The sequence below is a fragment of the Pyxicephalus adspersus genome, chromosome 2 (genome assembly GCF_032062135.1).
Source record: "Pyxicephalus adspersus chromosome 2, UCB_Pads_2.0, whole genome shotgun sequence".
NCBI classification, from domain to species: domain Eukaryota; kingdom Metazoa; phylum Chordata; class Amphibia; order Anura; family Pyxicephalidae; genus Pyxicephalus; species Pyxicephalus adspersus.
The window spans coordinates 25268631-25287517 of NC_092859.1; the positions used below are offsets into that span (position 1 = coordinate 25268631).

General features: G+C 40.1%; 1 protein-coding gene across 5 annotated transcripts; it reads left to right on the forward strand.

Moving 5' to 3' along the window:
* The first annotated feature begins 611 nt into the window (after nt 1-611).
* On the forward strand, nt 612-18453 carry WASHC1 (WASH complex subunit 1). 5 transcript variants are annotated; one of them, XR_011919314.1, is made up of 12 exons: nt 612-672; nt 5179-5332; nt 9282-9393; nt 10049-10195; nt 11541-11677; nt 11975-12110; nt 12196-12400; nt 13244-13411; nt 13585-13746; nt 14151-14209; nt 14652-14720; nt 17963-18033. XR_011919314.1 is itself a non-coding variant. In XM_072400090.1 (11 exons), exons 1-11 carry the CDS (start codon nt 627-629, stop codon nt 18100-18102), a joined length of 1476 nt encoding a protein of 491 aa, XP_072256191.1. In that variant the 5' UTR covers nt 612-626; the 3' UTR covers nt 18103-18453. The 5 variants fall into 5 exon arrangements, 4 of the variants coding, with proteins under 4 accessions (XP_072256191.1, XP_072256192.1, XP_072256193.1 ...); XM_072400090.1 differs by lacking the exon at nt 14151-14209 and having other exon boundaries at nt 17963-18453; XM_072400091.1 differs by lacking the exon at nt 14151-14209 and having other exon boundaries at nt 13588-13746; nt 17963-18453.
* Nucleotides 18454-18887: the final 434 nt, after the last annotated feature.

The following is an 18887-nucleotide window of genomic DNA, read 5'->3' on the forward strand; positions in this document are numbered from 1 at the left end:
GGAGGGGAGGACCCAGCATGACTATAATGTATGGAGTATAGGGATAGAGTGTCAGCTCTGGGGGTACAGAGGGGGAGGAGTGCTGTATATAGGGATAAATCACACAAGGATAGGGGGGTTCAATCCTTTACCACCTCCTGCCCTTTACCAAGAACCAACTTGGGGTTAACAGAGCCGGAAAGGGTTAGAACCTGTGTGAAGTTTTTATTTCTGTGTCTTTTCTAGGTAGAGTTCCTCTTGTCACAAGAACAGGAAATGATTGAATATTTCTCCTAGAGGGAAGATAATGCAATGAATATATCTTTATATAATGGTGGAGGGAAGGGTTATAACCTCTGCCTGGGTTTATTGCTCTCTTTTAATGGCAACACCTTCCCAGTTCTGGCCCTGGGGTCACAGGAAATGTGGTGAAATCTCCCCAATGAGATCACAGACAACAGGAAAAACCTGACAGATTTTCAGATCCCTAGCTGGTTTTAAAATTCAAAATGTAATAGAGCTTTACCATAAAGAAAAATAAGGCTCCTCCACCTTCTAATTAGTTGTACATGAAGTAGATTGTCAGCTCTTGGGGTGCAATGTTGCTCTTGCCCTCTTCATCTTTGTAAAGGTGACAAGCAATCCTTATGGCGCTGGGTACGGCAGCTGGTAAGAACACGCCGGTATATCCAGGTAATGAAATCAATTCCGGGTTAATCACATTCAGAGACCAGGGGCAGTAAATAACAGGAAGGCCGCTGGTGGGATAGAGGGAGGTAGGAGAGAGAGAGAGAGAGAGAGAGAGAGGATGAGATTAGAGGTCAGGAATGGATTGGGGACACCAATCACAACAGGGGGGTTCAGCAGGAATAATACTAAACATTAAACACAGACACAGAAATCTAGCAGGTGAATGTCACATCCTGCACAGGATAATGATGTAATCTTTAATTCAACCAGAAGATGCCGCTCTTGTCTCCTTTTCACATTTTCGTCTGCTTTTGTTTCTTTGTTGTAATAAGAGTTCAGTAGCTCTCAACCTGCAATCACCACAGGAATATACAAATAAGCAAGAGCACTGGTCATATTATCTCTAACACATCACAAACCTCTAATCTAACGTTTGCTTAGGTAAAATCTAACAGGGAGATATTGAGTTTGCTCTGTATGATTGCCATATTTTCTTCTCGTGTATTACTGTTTTTATATTTATCTCGGTATCATTGCTGCTGGTCTCTTACAGTGATATCTCTAGGAAAACTGGGGGAGGGTTAAACACCCTATCAGGTTTGTATTGCTGCCTGTGCCCCCATTGGGAGGATTCACCCTCTCTGTTAGTACTGGTGACCATTGTCATCGGGAAAAAAATGAGAATTCCTATATTTTAGTCATCCCCAAAAATGTGAGGCAAAAGGAAATCTTCCAATAGGAACACTTGTTCCTTATTTTTTTTAAAAAATCATCCCACTTCCCCTTGTGTCTCAGGGACAGGAAGTGAAGAGATGTTTCCCCCAGGAGTTTTAACCCTTTAGGTGATAATAACACTATAACACTATGACATGACTATGGACTAAGTACAGCGCTGCGTAATATGATGGCGCTATATAAATTCTGTGTTGTAATAATAATAATAAGAAGAATAATAATAAGATGTTTCCAATCTCAGGTTCGAATCCCGGCCGGTGCATGGAGTTTGTATGTTCTCCCCATGTATGTGTATGGGGGGGGGGGGGGTTACAAGGTACTGCATGTCGTGTTGCGGTAAAACCTGCATGTAATTTCCTGTGCTGCCTCACCTCAGTGCATTATATAATATATATCTATGTGGTTGTGGTGGCTTGTGTAACACTTATTACACAACCCCTACAATAATATTTATAATTTGTTACATTTTTTGAAATATTCCATTGTATTTTTTAATATACATTGGAAACTCATATTTTGCACTGCCTTCCTTGGCAGCCATAACACAAGCTGAGCCTTTGCTGTGTTTGACATGACAACAAGAAGGGGAGGGGTCATGTGACCATCAGGAGGCGGGAATCGTCCAACAACAGCGCAGCCAGGAGGGAGCCGTCACATGAGAGTGATGTCACATGACCCGGAGGAGGCGAGCACGGCGCTGCCAGGAGAGAGATCATGTGACAGTCACATGACAGGCAGGAAGTACCTCTGGAGTAGGTGAGTTGTGTGTGATGTGTATGTGTGTGTACAATGGCATTGTGACCTGTTGTGTATTATCATGGCTGGCTTTCTGACATACACAGATATATAACCAATATGTGAGACATGTCATGTGCTGAATTGTATCTTCAAGGGGCCCTATTGTGTCTACAGAGGACCACATCTTCATTTTACAAAGGACCCATTCACATTTTTTTGTTGCTGTGTGTAGTGTTAATGCATATTGTGTTGTATTTGTCTGCCTTTTTGTCCAAGCTTAGTGCTATGACTTGCCATTGGAATTTATTCTTCTTATTAATAATCTGTATTTAAATAGCGCCAACATATTATGCAGCGCTGTACAATAAATAAGGGTTGCAAATAACAGACATATACAGACAGTGACACAGGAGGAGGAGAGGACCCTGCCTTGAAGAGCTTACAATCTAGGAGGTGGGGGAAGTATCACACAATAGGAGGGGAGATATGGAATGGAGGAAGTAGTGAGGGTTAAGAGACAGAAAAAGACAGGGAGGTGAGTTTGAAGTGACCAGCACCCCGCTGCGCTCTCTCCCCTTCACTTGTATTGCAGTCGTTCTTCATTCTGTCCTGGTAAATTCATGAACAACGTCGGACGAGCGCTGTACACACGGCAGATTCTGGCTCTGAATCTATAATCAGACAAGAATCATCTGATGTGTGTGCATAGCTAGGCCTAGGTACACATGTGTAATGGTTCTCATCTGGGAATCTTGCAATTGTACAGTGCTTATCGTCCGGGCGGATCCACAGACGATGGACGACGAACGATTGTAATTGAAATAAGGGGGGAGAGAGCACAGCGGGGTGCCGCTCAGTTGTTCTCCCCCTCCCGTCTTCATAGAGCAGAACAGTACTGTACAGCACTCGTTCATGCATCGTGCAGTTGTTAGTCATTGGAAAGGACCATGAAAGATCCTTTCTAATGATAATTATTCCACGTGTATAACCTAAGTCACCTCAAAGAGACCCTGTCAGGTCATTAAAGATAGAAAGAGGGGGAGGGGAGGACCAAAACACAGGGACTTTTATCAAGCATGATTAGTCACAAATATTGCTACTCATTTATCACAGTCAATGTGACTATTTGTCTGTGTTATTTTATTCCTATACATTAATGTAGAATGGATTTGCACAGTGACAAATATATTACAAAGATTGTTCATTTTTTAGAGACATACAATATAGAATTAACTGGGGTCAGGTTTTATTCTGTCACAAAGGGTGGCTGAAGGTAGGATTTGGTAATAATTGTACTAATTCTGTCTCATATTGCCTTGTTGTTGGACTGAATTATTAACTCATTCCTTTTCTCTTTTCCAGCATTGCAACCCCTACCAGTCTCTTCAGCATTTGATATTTTCATGAATGTTAGATTCCAGTGTCCCCCACTGTGATACGTGGATTCAACCTCTGTACAATGACTTGGAGAACAGAAGGATTGAAGCATAGTGTAGTTGGGTACACAGGTGTCTGACATTCCTGAAAGTAATAAATACTTAGGAGACTTTAGGGAAGCTACAGTACTGAAACAAGAATGAAGTACCCGATATTCTGACTGCACAAGTGCCTGGTGGTTTTAAAGTTAAAATATAAAGGATGTGCGCTTCCTACCGCTGTTTTATCATTGTAAATACCGCTTCTGCCGCTTAGTCCTTGGATATAAAGCATGGCTGTGGAGTTGGTACTTGAGCTGGTCCATTTTTTCCAACTTCTTTGTTTCCTTCTAACCCAACAGCCTCAATGAAATGACCTTCTGCATCATTTTGCAGGGGTGACTAAATATTATGGCAGTTAGTATTGACTTGTATTCAGTGGTGTCCTCACTTCTCTGTATAAAAGGCAGCTCCCAGTCACCCCAGGAAACCAAGATGGTAAATCAACATCAGAGACATATTCAGCACCCCCCAATCCTGTGCAGGATTTGGTTATTGGGTGGCCCTTACACCCCTGGAACATCCCCCCTTTGCACATTGGCACCAGTGGCTGTCTGGTGGTGGTGGGTAGTGGTGGTGGTGGTGGTGGTGGTGGGTGGTATGCTGACGATGATGGTGGGTACTTTAGTAGTGGTGAAAAAGGCTTACGTTCAACACTTCATTATCATTGGCCAGTGTTTCCCCTAAACATATCCACAGGTTGCACAAATAGGGCTTGTGTTCAGGTAAGCTCACCAGGTAGCTAGTGCCCTAGCAATGTGAATGAACTAAAAAAAAAAAAAAGAGAAAGTTTAGAAGTTTGGAAAGAAACTGCGAAGGACTAAATGAATGGTATACGGAGTACACGTACATTTCCCCATGCTGTCTTCCCTTTATTAATACTATTTTATCTGCCAGGAATGCTGTGATCTCCTAATTTCCTGATGTACTGAATATAATTTTTTAATCATTAATATTTTGCACAGACAAATACTTTACCTCTGTCCTTTGCTAAATAGCTGGTGCTTATAGTAAAAAAAATTAAAATAATTGGTCCTACTGATTAACCATCTTCCTTCCAGGTTATATTCTCCTTTATATTTATACCCCCACCTTCTCCTCTTTATAATCAATTCTTCTCATTAAGAGTAGTTCTGCTGTACTGATTACCTCCTCATAATTACATATAATTACTGCCATCTCATATGGTGATTGCACCTATTTATAGGGCACGTGGAAGTTGCTGCAAGTACTTCACTCACATCCTGCTGTGCTTTAAAAGAAACCTCTGTGTTACTTAACAAGAACCTATACCAACAGCAATATAGAAGATGCAAACAAATTTTAGCTTGCAATAGAATTGGAAATACTTGCTTACAAAAAGCAGCAGGGAAACTCAAAACACTTACTTTCAGGCTCTAGGTCAGCATCTGATAAAATTTTAAATTTGTTACAATATTCTGACAGCCAGTTACCCGGACTTTTTCGAAGGAGGGTAAATGATGGCAAAATGCGTAGTTTCCTTTAGTTGGGGTTTACTTGAAGTTATTTTACCAGGTGTGTTCTATTGTGTTTCCAGCAGGAGGCGCTGCCATCATGCCTCAGAGGTTCTCTATGGAGAAGCAGGCCTACTCAGTGCCTCTAATCCAGCCTGACCTCCGGAGGGAAGAGACCATACAACAGATCACTGACACCCTGCAGCACCTACAGACTGTGTCCAATGACATCTTCAACAGGTACAGTATTGTGTAAGGCAGAGCCGTGTCTCCTGGAGTCATGGAGGATGTACGGAGACCACTGGCACACTAATTAGGAGGCATCATTTAATGTAGATCTCCTGCCAAATGGCCAAATATTGATGAAACGCATATAACATATATATATATATATATATATATATATATATATATATATATATATATATATACACACACTAGTTCATCCACCAAAAGGCTTATCCAGTGATCCAGGAACAGCCGGCAGAAATCAGCTGGGATATTGTTATTCTATTAGTCAGCATTGCTCTGGGACCCATCTCCCAGCCTGTGAATGTACAGCGAAGGGGCAGCAACACATTGATGAGGCCGTCTCTGCCTATGATGGATAGACTGAAGTGTGCAAAACTAGAAAGTCTGATGAATTCGGAATGCTGATTTACCCCCTCTCTCAGTTTAAAGGTTGCTTTATGGACTATTACAGGAGGGTGATCAGGTACTAAGCTATGTGTATATTGGAATGCATCCACTCCTAAAACACAGGCACGTGTAAACTGTGGCTGACTACTCAACCCCCACCCCTCCACAACCAACCTATATTTTTAGGTTTATTGTTCATCTTTATTCATTCATCTTATATACTATATACTTATATACTGAACACTCTTCCTTTACGTTTACTGCCCACTCGTATACTTTCCTCCCTCTTCTCCTCCACCTACTGTCAATTGTCATGTCATCCTCTACAGGGGTGCCAAACTCTGGCCCGCGGGCCAAATCTAGCCCTCAGGGTCCTTTTTTTTTTTTTGGCCCCCCAAAGAGCCCTGAAAATGAACTACATCTGTCCCGCCACCCGCGTTACCACCTCACATCATCATTTTCAATACATGCAATACATAGACATTATTTCTGTACACCCATCATGTGACACAAATCCTAGGCAATGATCACATGGTGCCTGACTACCAAGGACATTGTGTTTGTTTCAATCCATTAGAGACTGCATAGTATAATATTTAGTGTCAGACAAACTTCTGATGTGAGAGGACGAACAACACATAGCTTGCATAGATAGATAGAAATTAGTCTTTTCAACCCTAAAGTGTGTCTAGAGGGGCTTGTTTTTGTTAGTTATGGATGAAGTAGTAAACTTCCTCAACTTTGAGAAAGCCCCTGATTTGGTCTAAGTTTTTAGTTTGGGCCCTCTGTGTATTTGAGTTTGACACCCCTGCTCTACACATACTGGCCATTGTTATACCCAGTGCCATTCTCTCCCTTACGTATTGCCTATTTTTATATCCAGGACACTCCTTTACTGCATATACTGGTTGTTATACCCTTTGCACTCCTTTCTTGTATGCGCTGCTCTTCCAATGTCATACCCCCACTCCTGCACTATCTGCTGTTATACCCTCCACAAAATTTTCATGCATATACTGCTTGCTGGTATACCCTTCCTGTACATACTTACCTATGTCATACCCTCTGCACTCTACTCCTGTACATACAGTCTGCCATACACCTTTTACTTCCTTCCTACATATACTGCCTGATATTTTACCTTCCACGCTTCTCTCCTGTAGATACTTTTCCATGTCATACTTTTTGCACCCCATTCCTTTACATACGGTCCGTCAGACACCTTTTACTCCCCGTTATGCCCTCCATCCTTCTCTCCAGCTTATAGTGCTCCCTTTTATAACCTCCATTCTATTCTTCTGCACATACTGCTTGCTGTCATACCCTCTGCTCTCTTTTCTTGTGCATACTGCCTGCTGGTATACTCTCTACACTGCTTCACACACACAGGGTATGAACATGTAGTTTGTGATGGTATCAAGTTGTTGGAAGCTTTTTGTTAACATACCAATCCCCTCTGATGATCCTTAACTCCGCTGCCACACCTTAACAGGTTCCTATTCCTGCAAGCAGCACTGAAAACTGTGGCCTTGGTTTCATTTATCTGGCTGCTTAAGGCAATAAGAACTGCAGTCTGTTCTCCCTTCCTGTCTTGATAAGGTCACACATTCTCAGTTCCTACACTTATACCTTCTCCAGATATGCTAATACTCTCTTATCTCAGGCTGTAATTAGCATTAATTAGCAAAATATGTCCTCTGCAGAGCTGAGACAGCTGGATGGATTACTGAGGAGCCAGGGAGGGTGAAACACAGAAACAATGTTTTCCTCTATCCGGGGCTGTCACTGTCAGATGTGCACGACTTACTGTATGCAACACTTTCGAATATTTTATAACTAATAAAACAAAATGTTATATTTCAACACTTAAATTTTATTGAAAAGTAAAAAAAAAAAAAACAGATGAATAAACATATAAAAGAGAAAAATAAAAAAATATACATAATGTAATGTAGACTTAGATAACTTGGAAGTCATTTGGATACATTTTCATAAAATCAAATATAGAAAAAATAAAAAAATCCTGATTATGTTTGTAATACAGAAAAAAAAACATTAATGAATGGAAAAGGTACAAAATAAGGGGGAAACAGCATCATATTGATCATCCAATCATTGTCAGATAATTCTGATGGTCTATAAGGATGCAGATAACACAGTCCACATAAATTACAATGGCCACACAAAAAAAACCTTGTACAAGTTAACACTTCAAATTATATTCAGGACTTTATATGTAATGGAATATTGAAACAGGATCCAGGCATTCCAACATACCATGGATTTCTGGCTCTTATCTAAGGCTATTGCCCTAGCTTGTTCCCTCTCATATATTTCACAAATTATTTTGAGCCACAGTGAGAAGAAGTATCTCATGACTTCCAAAATAATGGAATTTAGCTGCATTCAAGAGGTATATGATTAACAAAATGTTATATACTAAGGTAACAATTCCCGGTGGTGAACAATTATATAGTTCTTTCCTGATTTTTTTTAAGTAGATATAAACAAATCACAGAGTGACATTTAGGTTGCTTTGTGCGCTGTACATCATAAGTATGAGATTTTTATTTGCGTTTTCATCTTTTGTTACATATCCGTGCTGCTCTCTCAGAGTAGATTTCCTGCTGGTGACCATGCCTGCTTTGGATTTAGAAACATAGAAATGACGCAGGGCATGAACTTGGAAACAAGCACAATCACAGTTGTTTGTGACATGACTTTGCTTATCAGCAAGGGATCATCTTTGGCTTTTTTCACCAACAATGCTATTGATCATCATGTGAGAGCTGACTTGATGACTAAGTAGATCTAAACCCACAGAAGGAAAAATGCAGATAACAGTACCCATTTTTGTCATTTAAATCATCTCATTTTGTAAAAAAACAAATAACACCAAATTTATTTCAGTGTAAAACTGCAGACTTTTCTACAACAGAGAACACTTTCTCCTTCTGCATGCATGGTTAGAAGTGATGAACAACTCCCACTCTGGCCCCTTACAGCTAATACTGGACTTGTTGGTAGTCGTCCTATGTAATCATTGCTATAAATAAAGATGTGGTGAGCAGGTTTGTGAAAAGTAAGTGATGTAGCTGCCTACATCAGGGAGTGCATGTGTCAGTGTGTGTACTTTTTCATGTGTAGTTGTAGTTTTGGCTGAAATGGCTCAGGTAATGGTGGCTAGTATGACCGATTTGGTGTCCTTGTATTCCCAGCATAGCCACCTTTACCTTCTGTTTTCTCTCAAGAAAAAATAGCCGTAAGAGAGATGGGAAGAGCATTTCAGAAACCATGTAGGTGATGCTACCACATCATTTATATGTTTTGGTTTTAATAACCCTTTAAACAATGTAAATTTAGTTTCTCAAGCAAACTTTGCTCAAGCATCCATGTGACATAATTTGAGGCTACTTTTAGCCAGTGTATCAAAAATTAGAGATTTTTCTTTAAAACCTGTCCAGTCGCCCCCAATGGAGACTGGACTTATTTCGAATTCCCAGATAGTACAAAACCTTTTTCAGTTTGTGTGATTTGTCTGCCTTTTCAGGATCCTCCAGAGAGTGGAGGTGAACAGAACACAGCTCAGAAACATCAACGATCGAGTCAGCCTGGCACAAGCCAAGATAGAGAAGATCAAAGGCAGCAAAAAAGCTATTAAGGTGAGAGGCCACTCACTAAATACTGTATGTCCCCTTGCTGAAGTGTCCACACCAGCTGGAAGGCTAAAATTGCAACCTATTTTTTCCACAATGATTGCTACCCACACATAGATCCATTTGTGTTTCAGCTAATACAGGAGTTGGGAGCACATGACAGAAGCCTATATATTTTTAGCTGCCTTCAGCTGATGCAGGTTGCTGCCCTTGGCTTTCCCTTTGTGGATCACCTGCCCTGTACAGCTGGTAGAAGACATGTCTGTATCTCCCATTTGATGCAAAAACTCATTTTCCTCCACTTCCTGTCCTGTTGACAATGTGTGTGGGAAGATCTGTAATGGGCACGTGGCAATGAAAATCTGATAGGGATTCTAGCCTTTCCCTATTGGACTAAAAATGTATTTCTGTATTGCTGTCAGAGAGTTTGCCACACTTTCTGTTTGGTAAAACTTTGTAGGAAAGAGTGCAGGGTAGCAGTAGAAATGCAATAGAGAGTTTTATTCCTTTCTTTCCTTATCCAAAACTAATGAAAAGACATACCCTAAATAAGCTATCAGATAAGTAAACTATTGACACTTTTTATTAAAAATAACATTCTTCAGGGCAAATGATCACTATTAAATTGAGCCTATTGCCACTTCTCACTTTTTTTGATTAGGTTTTCTCCAGTGCCAAGTACCCAGCCCCTGACCGTCTTCAGGAATACACATCCATCTTTTCTGGTGCTGAGGATCTGTTTTCAGAGAAAAGGCCACGACATAAAATTCAAAGCAAGCACCGACCACTGGATGAGCAGGCTCTACAGGTGAGCACTTTTCCCCCAAAAAAATCTCAATATAACATAGCAAGATTCAGCCTGTACATTGCTGGGAGAGGCCGCAATGCTCAAAGAGGTGATTTGGTAAGGTTACCCAGTATTGGGTAATATCAGGTGTGCTCAGAAAGATTTAGTGCCTTGGGGTGCTTGGTTTGCCTTGGGCTTCGTCCTCTGCCTGCACTATAAGGTTCTATAAAATTGCTACTGGTATAAATAGAGCCTGTGCATAATGGTTTTGTGTATTTAGATTTATCCTTTTATGTGCAGGTTAAATTAGTTTTATTTGATGAGCAACTAATATCGGTGAAAACAATTTCATACATAAAATAAAAATAAATAAATGCATATACATATTTAACCCCTTAAGGGCCCTCAAGTCACCCTAAATAACTCTAACTAACATTTGTAAATTTAATGTACAACGCTGTGTAATATGTTGGCGCTATATAAATCCTGTTTAATAATAATAATAATAATAATAATAATAATAAATAATTTTTCCATACAAGAAATGTAATTTGTCATAAAAATGGCATATTTACAGAATAGGTTCCTTGACATGGCTCAAACTAGAAATAGTTGTATTTTTTAAGAATTTTAGCTGGAAGAGTAAATAAAATGTTTTTTTGCAAGATGATGGGTACAAACAATGAAATGCTGCCTCCTGTAGCACAGCGGCCGCCAACCTTTCTGACCTCACGGACCACTAAATTCATCATTTTAAATCCTGCGGACCAATAATATGAATTTGTTTATAAAGATAAATACATTTATAAAATATTGATCTTCCTAATGGTGCCTGACAAGGACTGCGGCAGCTCTGATTCATGGATTAGCTCACAGTTAAAGGAAGTATTACTATTGTTACTATTATCATTAGTTGCATTATCTTTGTAATTACTAAAGACATGTAAAATATTTGTTTGCTTTCAAAACTTATCAAAGTTAAGTCTCTAGTACAGTTCCTGAATTTATAGCAATATAAAGGTGAAAATTGTCATTCAGAATATAATAATTTATTAGAATACTAGTTTTGATTTATTAATAAAACATAAAAATTGCAAATAATGTCCAAATGTTCCCGTGGACCACCAAAATTTTCTCATGGACCACTGGTTGGCGACCGCTGCTGTAGCAGACTGATTACATCATCTTAGCCTAGGCAAAGTTACCCGACTGAAGCTAATTGATGGCTTTTTTTTATGACTAAAGGTAGAACTTTTCTAAAAAAAAATGATAGCGGTGCTGTATATTGTAACATATTTGGAATTGGTTTGTGCAGGTTTGTAAAGATGTGGAAAGATTCATTTTAAGCTTGTTTGTGTTTTTACAGGAGAAATTGAAGTACTTCCCAGTATATGTCAGTTCCAGGGCTCAGGAGGAGGAGGGGGCGGAAGAAGGACTGGGCAGTCTACCTCGAAATATCAACTCTGCCAGTTCTCTGCTACTCTTTAACACAACTGAGAATCTGTGAGTGGGGGTGTATAAGGGTATGGTTGGGAGGATCTGAAGAGGGATAAAAAAAAAGGGCAAACAACTTAGATGTGTATTCTATTAGATGCAATAAATGCTAATAATTTTCCCATATTGTTCCAAAGGGTTTAGGAACAAATCTTGGTTGTGGAGGGCTTGACACATGACACCCTTTGTTAGTGCACAAATGATTTTTTAGCCAACTTAGCTTCCCAATTAAGCAGCTTCATTACAAGCCACTCCTATAATACCTATACAAATACCTCTCTAAACACAACTCCATCTTTCTCACAGCTATAGGAAATATGTGTTTCTGGATCCTCTGGCCGGTGTGGTCACTCGCACTAACCAGGTGGCAGAGGGAGAAGATGGGGATCGGTTGTTTGATGCGCCCCTCTCTATCATTAACAGAGAACAGTCAGAGCGACTGGTAAGTTTACTATGTACAATATACAGATGAGTAGTGTACCAATATTCTGATATGTAATACATACTTGTCGTTGTTTTGTTCCAAGACAGCGGAGAATTACTTCTATGTCCCAGACCTTGGCCAAGTCCCAGAGATCGATGTCCCGTATTACCTGCCAGACCTGCCTGGAGTTGCCGATGACCTCATGTACAGTGCAGACTTGGGCCCTGGTATTGCTCCATCAGCGCCAGGAGGTCCTATTCCTGAGCTTCCGACATTCAGCACTGAGCTTGTAGAACCTTCAAAGATCGGTATGAAGAGATGTACTACATTACAGTACTGATTTGTTCTTATGTTAAAGTGTCTTAACCTAATCTTACTTTTCTATAGAATAGTGCCAAGTAACTCATTGGTTTCTTATCTCTCTTGCTTCTACTTTTGAGATTTCCCAGCCTCCTGGCATCCTACTTCAATTGCTGTAACAGAGGTGTTCCCACTTCTCTTTTACGTGATCTCTAATCAAAAAAGAAAAAAAACAGCAGGGATAGGGGAAATCTCTCATAATGGACAAAGGTGGTGTGCAGACGAAGGAACTTAGCACAACAATTCCACCAATAGAGTCTTTGAGAGTCAGGTGCTTTAACTTTCCAACATGGTGGTAGACAACCTTCTTGAAAGCAATCAAAAACTTCCACCTGCCCCACTGTACACTGCGTTTTATGTTATATACTCTGGACAGCTACCCTATGTAAACTGTGTTATGTATTTCATTAGGCAAGCTGCTTTATTCTCTACACTTTTCAATCTCACATTCTCTATAAAATGTACATTGCTGGACGTTTTATTCTCCAGACATGAGTGTTAGTGATCTGATAAGACTTCTATAATAGTTGGTTGTCTCGTATGACATTCAACATTTTGGACTGTAGATTTGCTACATCGCATAGTGTTGTCACCCCGGGAAAGGAAAGTGTGTTATTTAATGGATTTCTGGGTGAAAATGAAGGGGGAAAAAAATCTGACAAAACAATTGTAGCCATCATATCATATTAGAAGCTGTAATATATAACATTTTTGATGAGCCTTTTAACAGCATCCTGCATTGCTGGACTGGAGAGCAAAATTATTTAATTTTCATTCTACAATATTTCCAGATGCTCAAGATGGACAGCTTCTTCCACCGCCGCCACCACCTCCTCCTCCACCTCCTCCCCCTCCACCACCTGCTCCACCTTCTTTGTCACCACCAGCACCACCACCAAGTCAGCCGGTCAGCGGCGTCCCTGTGACCATAGGAGTGGACAGTGAAAATGGCAGCCCTGGTAAGACTCCAAAGAGGGAATGTACACATGTGCAAACTGCAAAGGAAACCTGTATGTTTGTTGATCAGTCAACCTATGTTACTTGGTGTTTTTGCAATATTGCTGATTAATAATTGAGTTTATATTGTGGTTATGTCAACTGCCTGCTTTTAACTATTTCTGTTCTCTTGCAGCAGCTCTGGTTCAGGGAGCACCAAATGAAGTGGTCAACCCATCGAACGGCAGGGCATCTCTGCTGGAATCCATCCGCCAGGCAGGAGGTATTGGGAAAGCCAATCTACGCAGTGTGAAGGAGAAGAAGCTGGAGAAAAAGAAGATGAAGGAGCAGGAACAAGGTTGTCCAATCCAAACAGACAAACAATTTCAGAGGGCATGGCTCACAGCTTAGTTCTAGTTGATAGATTAGAGGCATTGAGTAACTGGCAGGCTGATGCCAAGCTAGTTCCAGATACAGCCTGGCCTCACTGATGGCTTCTGGCATTTGGCAGCAGAACCTTCTTTGTACACACCTGCCAGCCACTGATAACGCTTCTGGGGTGGTGAGGTGTGCGCGGTGTACTGCTGTGAGTCTCGGCTGTAAAATCGCTGCCATTACTCAAGTGTCCAGTAGAAGGTGCTAATAGAAGACACTGGAAACTTGCCTAAACGTAGTAACCAATGCTGCAACAAATCTCAATGTGAGCTCTTAATGGCCTCCTGGATGGAAGCTACATTGTACCTTTTTTTTTTTTTTTTCCAGTGGGGGCATTGTGCAGATGATGCAGTGCCTAGTGTGTTTCTTTTGCTGATCCTTAAAATGTATGTAAACCCAAACTATTTATCAGTATGTTTAGCATATATGTCTCATTTCTTACATTTGTCTTAAGCAAATTTTTTTGTCAGTCAGTTGCAAAGTTTCTTAGACATTCCCGCAGCAGGCTGACAATTCATCGCTTTCTATTGTGGAAAATGGTCACCAAGGATGTCAGCAGTCTCCATAATTTTTCCTTGAAGACACTTTTATCATGTTTATTTGTAGTACAGAGAAATACTGGTGTTAATGCTGGTGCATGAGGCTTTCACACATACGTACAACACAGGGACTGCATTGTCTACAGTCATTTATTTCTCAAGTATTGGATCTACACAGAACTTCCTTCTGTAGAGTTTCACTGGGTACAGATCTGCAAGTTGTATGCGTTATGTTGTGAATCTAGAAGAATACAGTAACTGTAGCTTTTTTTTTTCCTCTCTCTTCCAGTGGGAGCCACAGGTGGTGGAGGAGATCTCATGTCCGATCTATTTAATAAGCTGGCAATGAGGAGGAAAGGTAAGATTTCCACATATACTTCATGCTCTGTTTGCAGTGACCAACAGAGACTAAAGTGAATGTAAATCCAAGCTGTGGATTAAAAAAAATATTTTTCAAAATGTGTAAATCAGCAGCATATTGTTATTTAGTAATCCTTAGTGATCCTGCTATGTTGGTCTTGAAGACATTTCAGTTTTTAGTAGGTTTGTTAATCTGCTGTGATAATGTGTTAAAAACTTCTTCCCTAATGTCTTTTATGACCCAGTTTTTCATCTGTTTGACATATCCATAACTGTCAATGCAGTGGGCTGCAAGACCTAAATCTAGGGGGCTCTTATTATCCTGTTTAGTTTTCGAGGGACAATGCATCCTTGAACCTCAGGCTTAACTTAAAGCAGACCTAAACTAAATCTTTTACCTTGCATGAAAGGGTAGACGACATCTACCCCATGTATAGACAATAGGGTTGCTCTTCTTTCAGGGGTAGTGTTCCTTCCTGATTAAACTCTACATTTTCAGATCCTTCATGTAGCTTCCCAACATCAGTTACACTGTTCTTGGAGGTGAAAATCTTAAGATTCCTGTGTTCCTCAGGAAAAAAAAAAATATTTTTGTAATCAGTTATATGAACTGTTAGAACTCTCTTGGTACTGCTTGCTATAAACTGGGACATGCTTTAAATTGGAGGGATTATACCCTGGGTGCAAACATACAGATTTATTTATTTTTTGCCTGTGTCTCATCCTCCTGTAGGCAGCAGTATACCCCAAAAGTACTAGATACTGTGATCACTAGTGGGGTTCTAGAAAAGAATTGTTTAGTAAATAGTTTACAAAATTCCCCTTTCTATATATTAAGATATTTATGATGCACAATGCTTTAGCAAACTATGAATAAGATTGTAGTTAGATTTAATTCTACTTAAAGTGGACCTATCCTATAAAAAGTCTGAAAGCCATCATTGCAGAACTAATTGTAAAGAATGCCAATGCCTGTGTGTAAAGCTGCTTTGGGTTCAATAGTTTGTCATAAACCTAAAACAAGCATTCAGATATCTGACAAGTTGTGAGGCAATTAACTGAATGAGCTTTGTAATTATTCTCAGTCAGTGGATCAGAAGGTATTAAATTACAGGCAGAGGATCAGAACATCCACCATGCAAGCTGTACTTTTTTTTTTTTTTTTTAGAACCAGGTTGGTAATGTCAGCTTATATAATCTCCATGTGATGAGTCCCTTTCCTGTTAAAGTATATACTTAGCCAATGCATTATTGAGAACTACCGTGTTTCCCAGAAAATAAGACCGGGTCTTATAATATTTTACCTCTAAAAATCGCATTAGGGCTTTTTTTCGGAGGATGTCTTATTTTTCTCATGTACAAAAATTGTTCCCCAACACAATATCATATCCCCATATGTGCCCCCATATACCGGTATTACGGTATGTGGGGAATGCATTCACACATAATATAGTGCCCTTACATACCGTATATAGTGCCCTTACATACCGTATATAGTGCCCCCACACAATACAGAACATGCCCACATATGTGAACACACATACATAAATTACAGCATTTGGTTAAACAAAAAAAAAAAGTACTCACCACTACTGATACTGTACTCAGATCCCGCAGTGTGCATCCTGGCTGCTTCGGTCCTCTGCTCTTGGTATCCCTCCGCCGCCGTGTACCATGTGACCGTACTCTCCGAAGAAGCTTGCACAAACAAGCTGCCGATAGGGCTTATTTTCGGGGTAGGGCTTACATTTCCCCCTTGCATGATTAGCATGCTAGGGTTTTTTTTCGGGGTGGGTCTAATTTTCGGTATTAGTGCATGCTGCATCCTCGCAGTAAAGATTCTAGTCCAATTCTGATGGTTGCCATTATCAGTCTCTTAGTTCTAAAGCAGATTAATATCTGCAGTGCGGCCTTTCCTGGGAGTCAGGCAGTGTCCACTTTAGGCATTGTGCGCACGCTGACAGGTACACTTTAACAAATGTAATTCTCTTTATTTACATTCCTCATATGGTTGGCAAAGATGGCTTACTTTCCCTCACATACAAGGCACAGAGCACTCGTTGTGCAGGCCGCTCTGTGCAGTCAGATGAGGGCTGGAAGGCTAGGACTTGTGACAAGCTGCCACGATTCGTTGCATTACACTCGGCGCTCCAGGACTTTCCAGTCACGTCATGTCTGCTCATACAGCGAGCGAGAGGGGAAAAGGACACAGGGAGACAATGTAAGACGGGAGGAGGGCGGCCGTCTACCGTGTAAGATCATCTGTGATAGACGTGCTTTCAGGCTTTAGCACTGTTGAAGGTCGGTGATATAACAGAAATGGCTGGTGATAAAAACGTGGGTACAGATTGTCCTAAATATACAAACTCTCCCAGTAAAAGAATGCCATTAAAGCAGATGTTAAACTTAACTGGCTGACATTTTAGTGTGCAGTATGTTTCCTTTTTTCCATAGTTTCCCATCTTGGGTCTGCTCATCTCCAGACTATTTTAGGCTTTTCTGGTTTTATGCACCATGGATGATGGCCCATGCCAGTGCAGTGTGTGAACACCAAGACTAAGCAGATTTTGAAACAGGTGTCACTCTATAACAGATGTGTCTATACAAGAACCTTTTATGGCAGGATCACTAGGGATCATTTTAATAAAAGCTAAAAAACAATGTAAGTTAACATCTAATGAGGTTTTGTGATTGGATCTACATTAAAAGCAATTTTATTTTGAAATTGCCACATCCGAATGCTAATACCATCTGCCTAAAACTATTGCCATATCAATAAAATTACAGGGAATGTTAATTCTGACTCCTGTCTGCCTTTTTCCACTTAGCAGCTTCGTATACCTCAATTAAGTTCAAATCTGATTTCCTGACTGGAGGACATCCATAACTATCCAGATTTTCTTTCCCAACATGACTGTCCTTAACCCTCCACTTACATTCTTTAGATTTCAGTACTTTTTAATGAGGATGGTCTGCATACAAAGGTGATTTGTCTAGGAACAGCCACCAAAGCATGTTAATGTTTGCATAACTCTGACAAAGAGCCATCTTACTGCTTGCAACAAGGCAGATGGCTCCTGAGATTAGTACTGATGCAGGGTGTGGTGATGGTTTTTAGAAAGCTATGTATAATGCCCTTTTGTCCTCAGCGAGGACAGATCTGGGTCTAAAGTATTTAATGAAAACATTTTGTTAGCCAAAATAAAAAGTGTCCATGTTTTTGTTTTGCTTTCTTTCTAGGTATTTCTGGAAAGGGGCCAGCAGCCGGTAATGCCGACTCTCCAGCAGGAGCTTTTGCCCGAATTTCTGACACCATCCCACCCATGCCCCCATTACAAATGATGTCAGGGGATGGTGATGAAGATGAGTGGGAATCTTAAAGGCAACTTTTACATCCTCACTGGTGGATGAAGCAGCACCTCTGGCAATTAGATCTAGTACTATGCCTGGACTTTGAAATGTAATAAACCTTTATAGAGTCAGCAGAAAATGTATCCATAGCGCTGGACTGCATCTTTATTGGATGCTTTCAGGAGTGCAGAAGCCAGAGGTTGGTTTTGTAAATGTTTATTGGACCAGGAAGGTAGTATTGTCTGTTAAACAACCAACTTTGGGTTTGTCTAGTAAAGCTATCTTGGCTAGTTCTGTACCTGCTCACCTTCGGTAAATGTATGAAATACTGTACATGGTATAAAAGTAGATAAAATAAATATTCAGAAACATTTCAAGAATATCTTGAGTGCAGTGGTTTCTGTACCATGGAGAGTGAGGTACTTACATAATGTGTAAACTGGAGCTTTAGGAATAACTGCACTAATAAAACTTCATTAGCTTATAATATATCCAGGGCACTTAGCAACTTCTGTTTTCAGAGCTGACATTGGAATCCCAGGCTGGAGTATATACTGCTTTGATTACAGTTGGGTAACGACTAGAAACAAGATAGGCACCAGAAATACTTCTGCTTCCTGTAATCAATTTAGAAAGGACAGATTGATGCTATAATGCAGCAAGTTGTAACCCAGTCATATATTAAAAAAAACACATATAAAGTGTTTAAAAAACAATTGCTCCATTTTTACTTTTCAAAAACAAAAATCATTGTAATGTGCATTTGAAATAGAGTTTTTAACTCTTCCTAGGTAGTCACATGTTGCTTTGTATA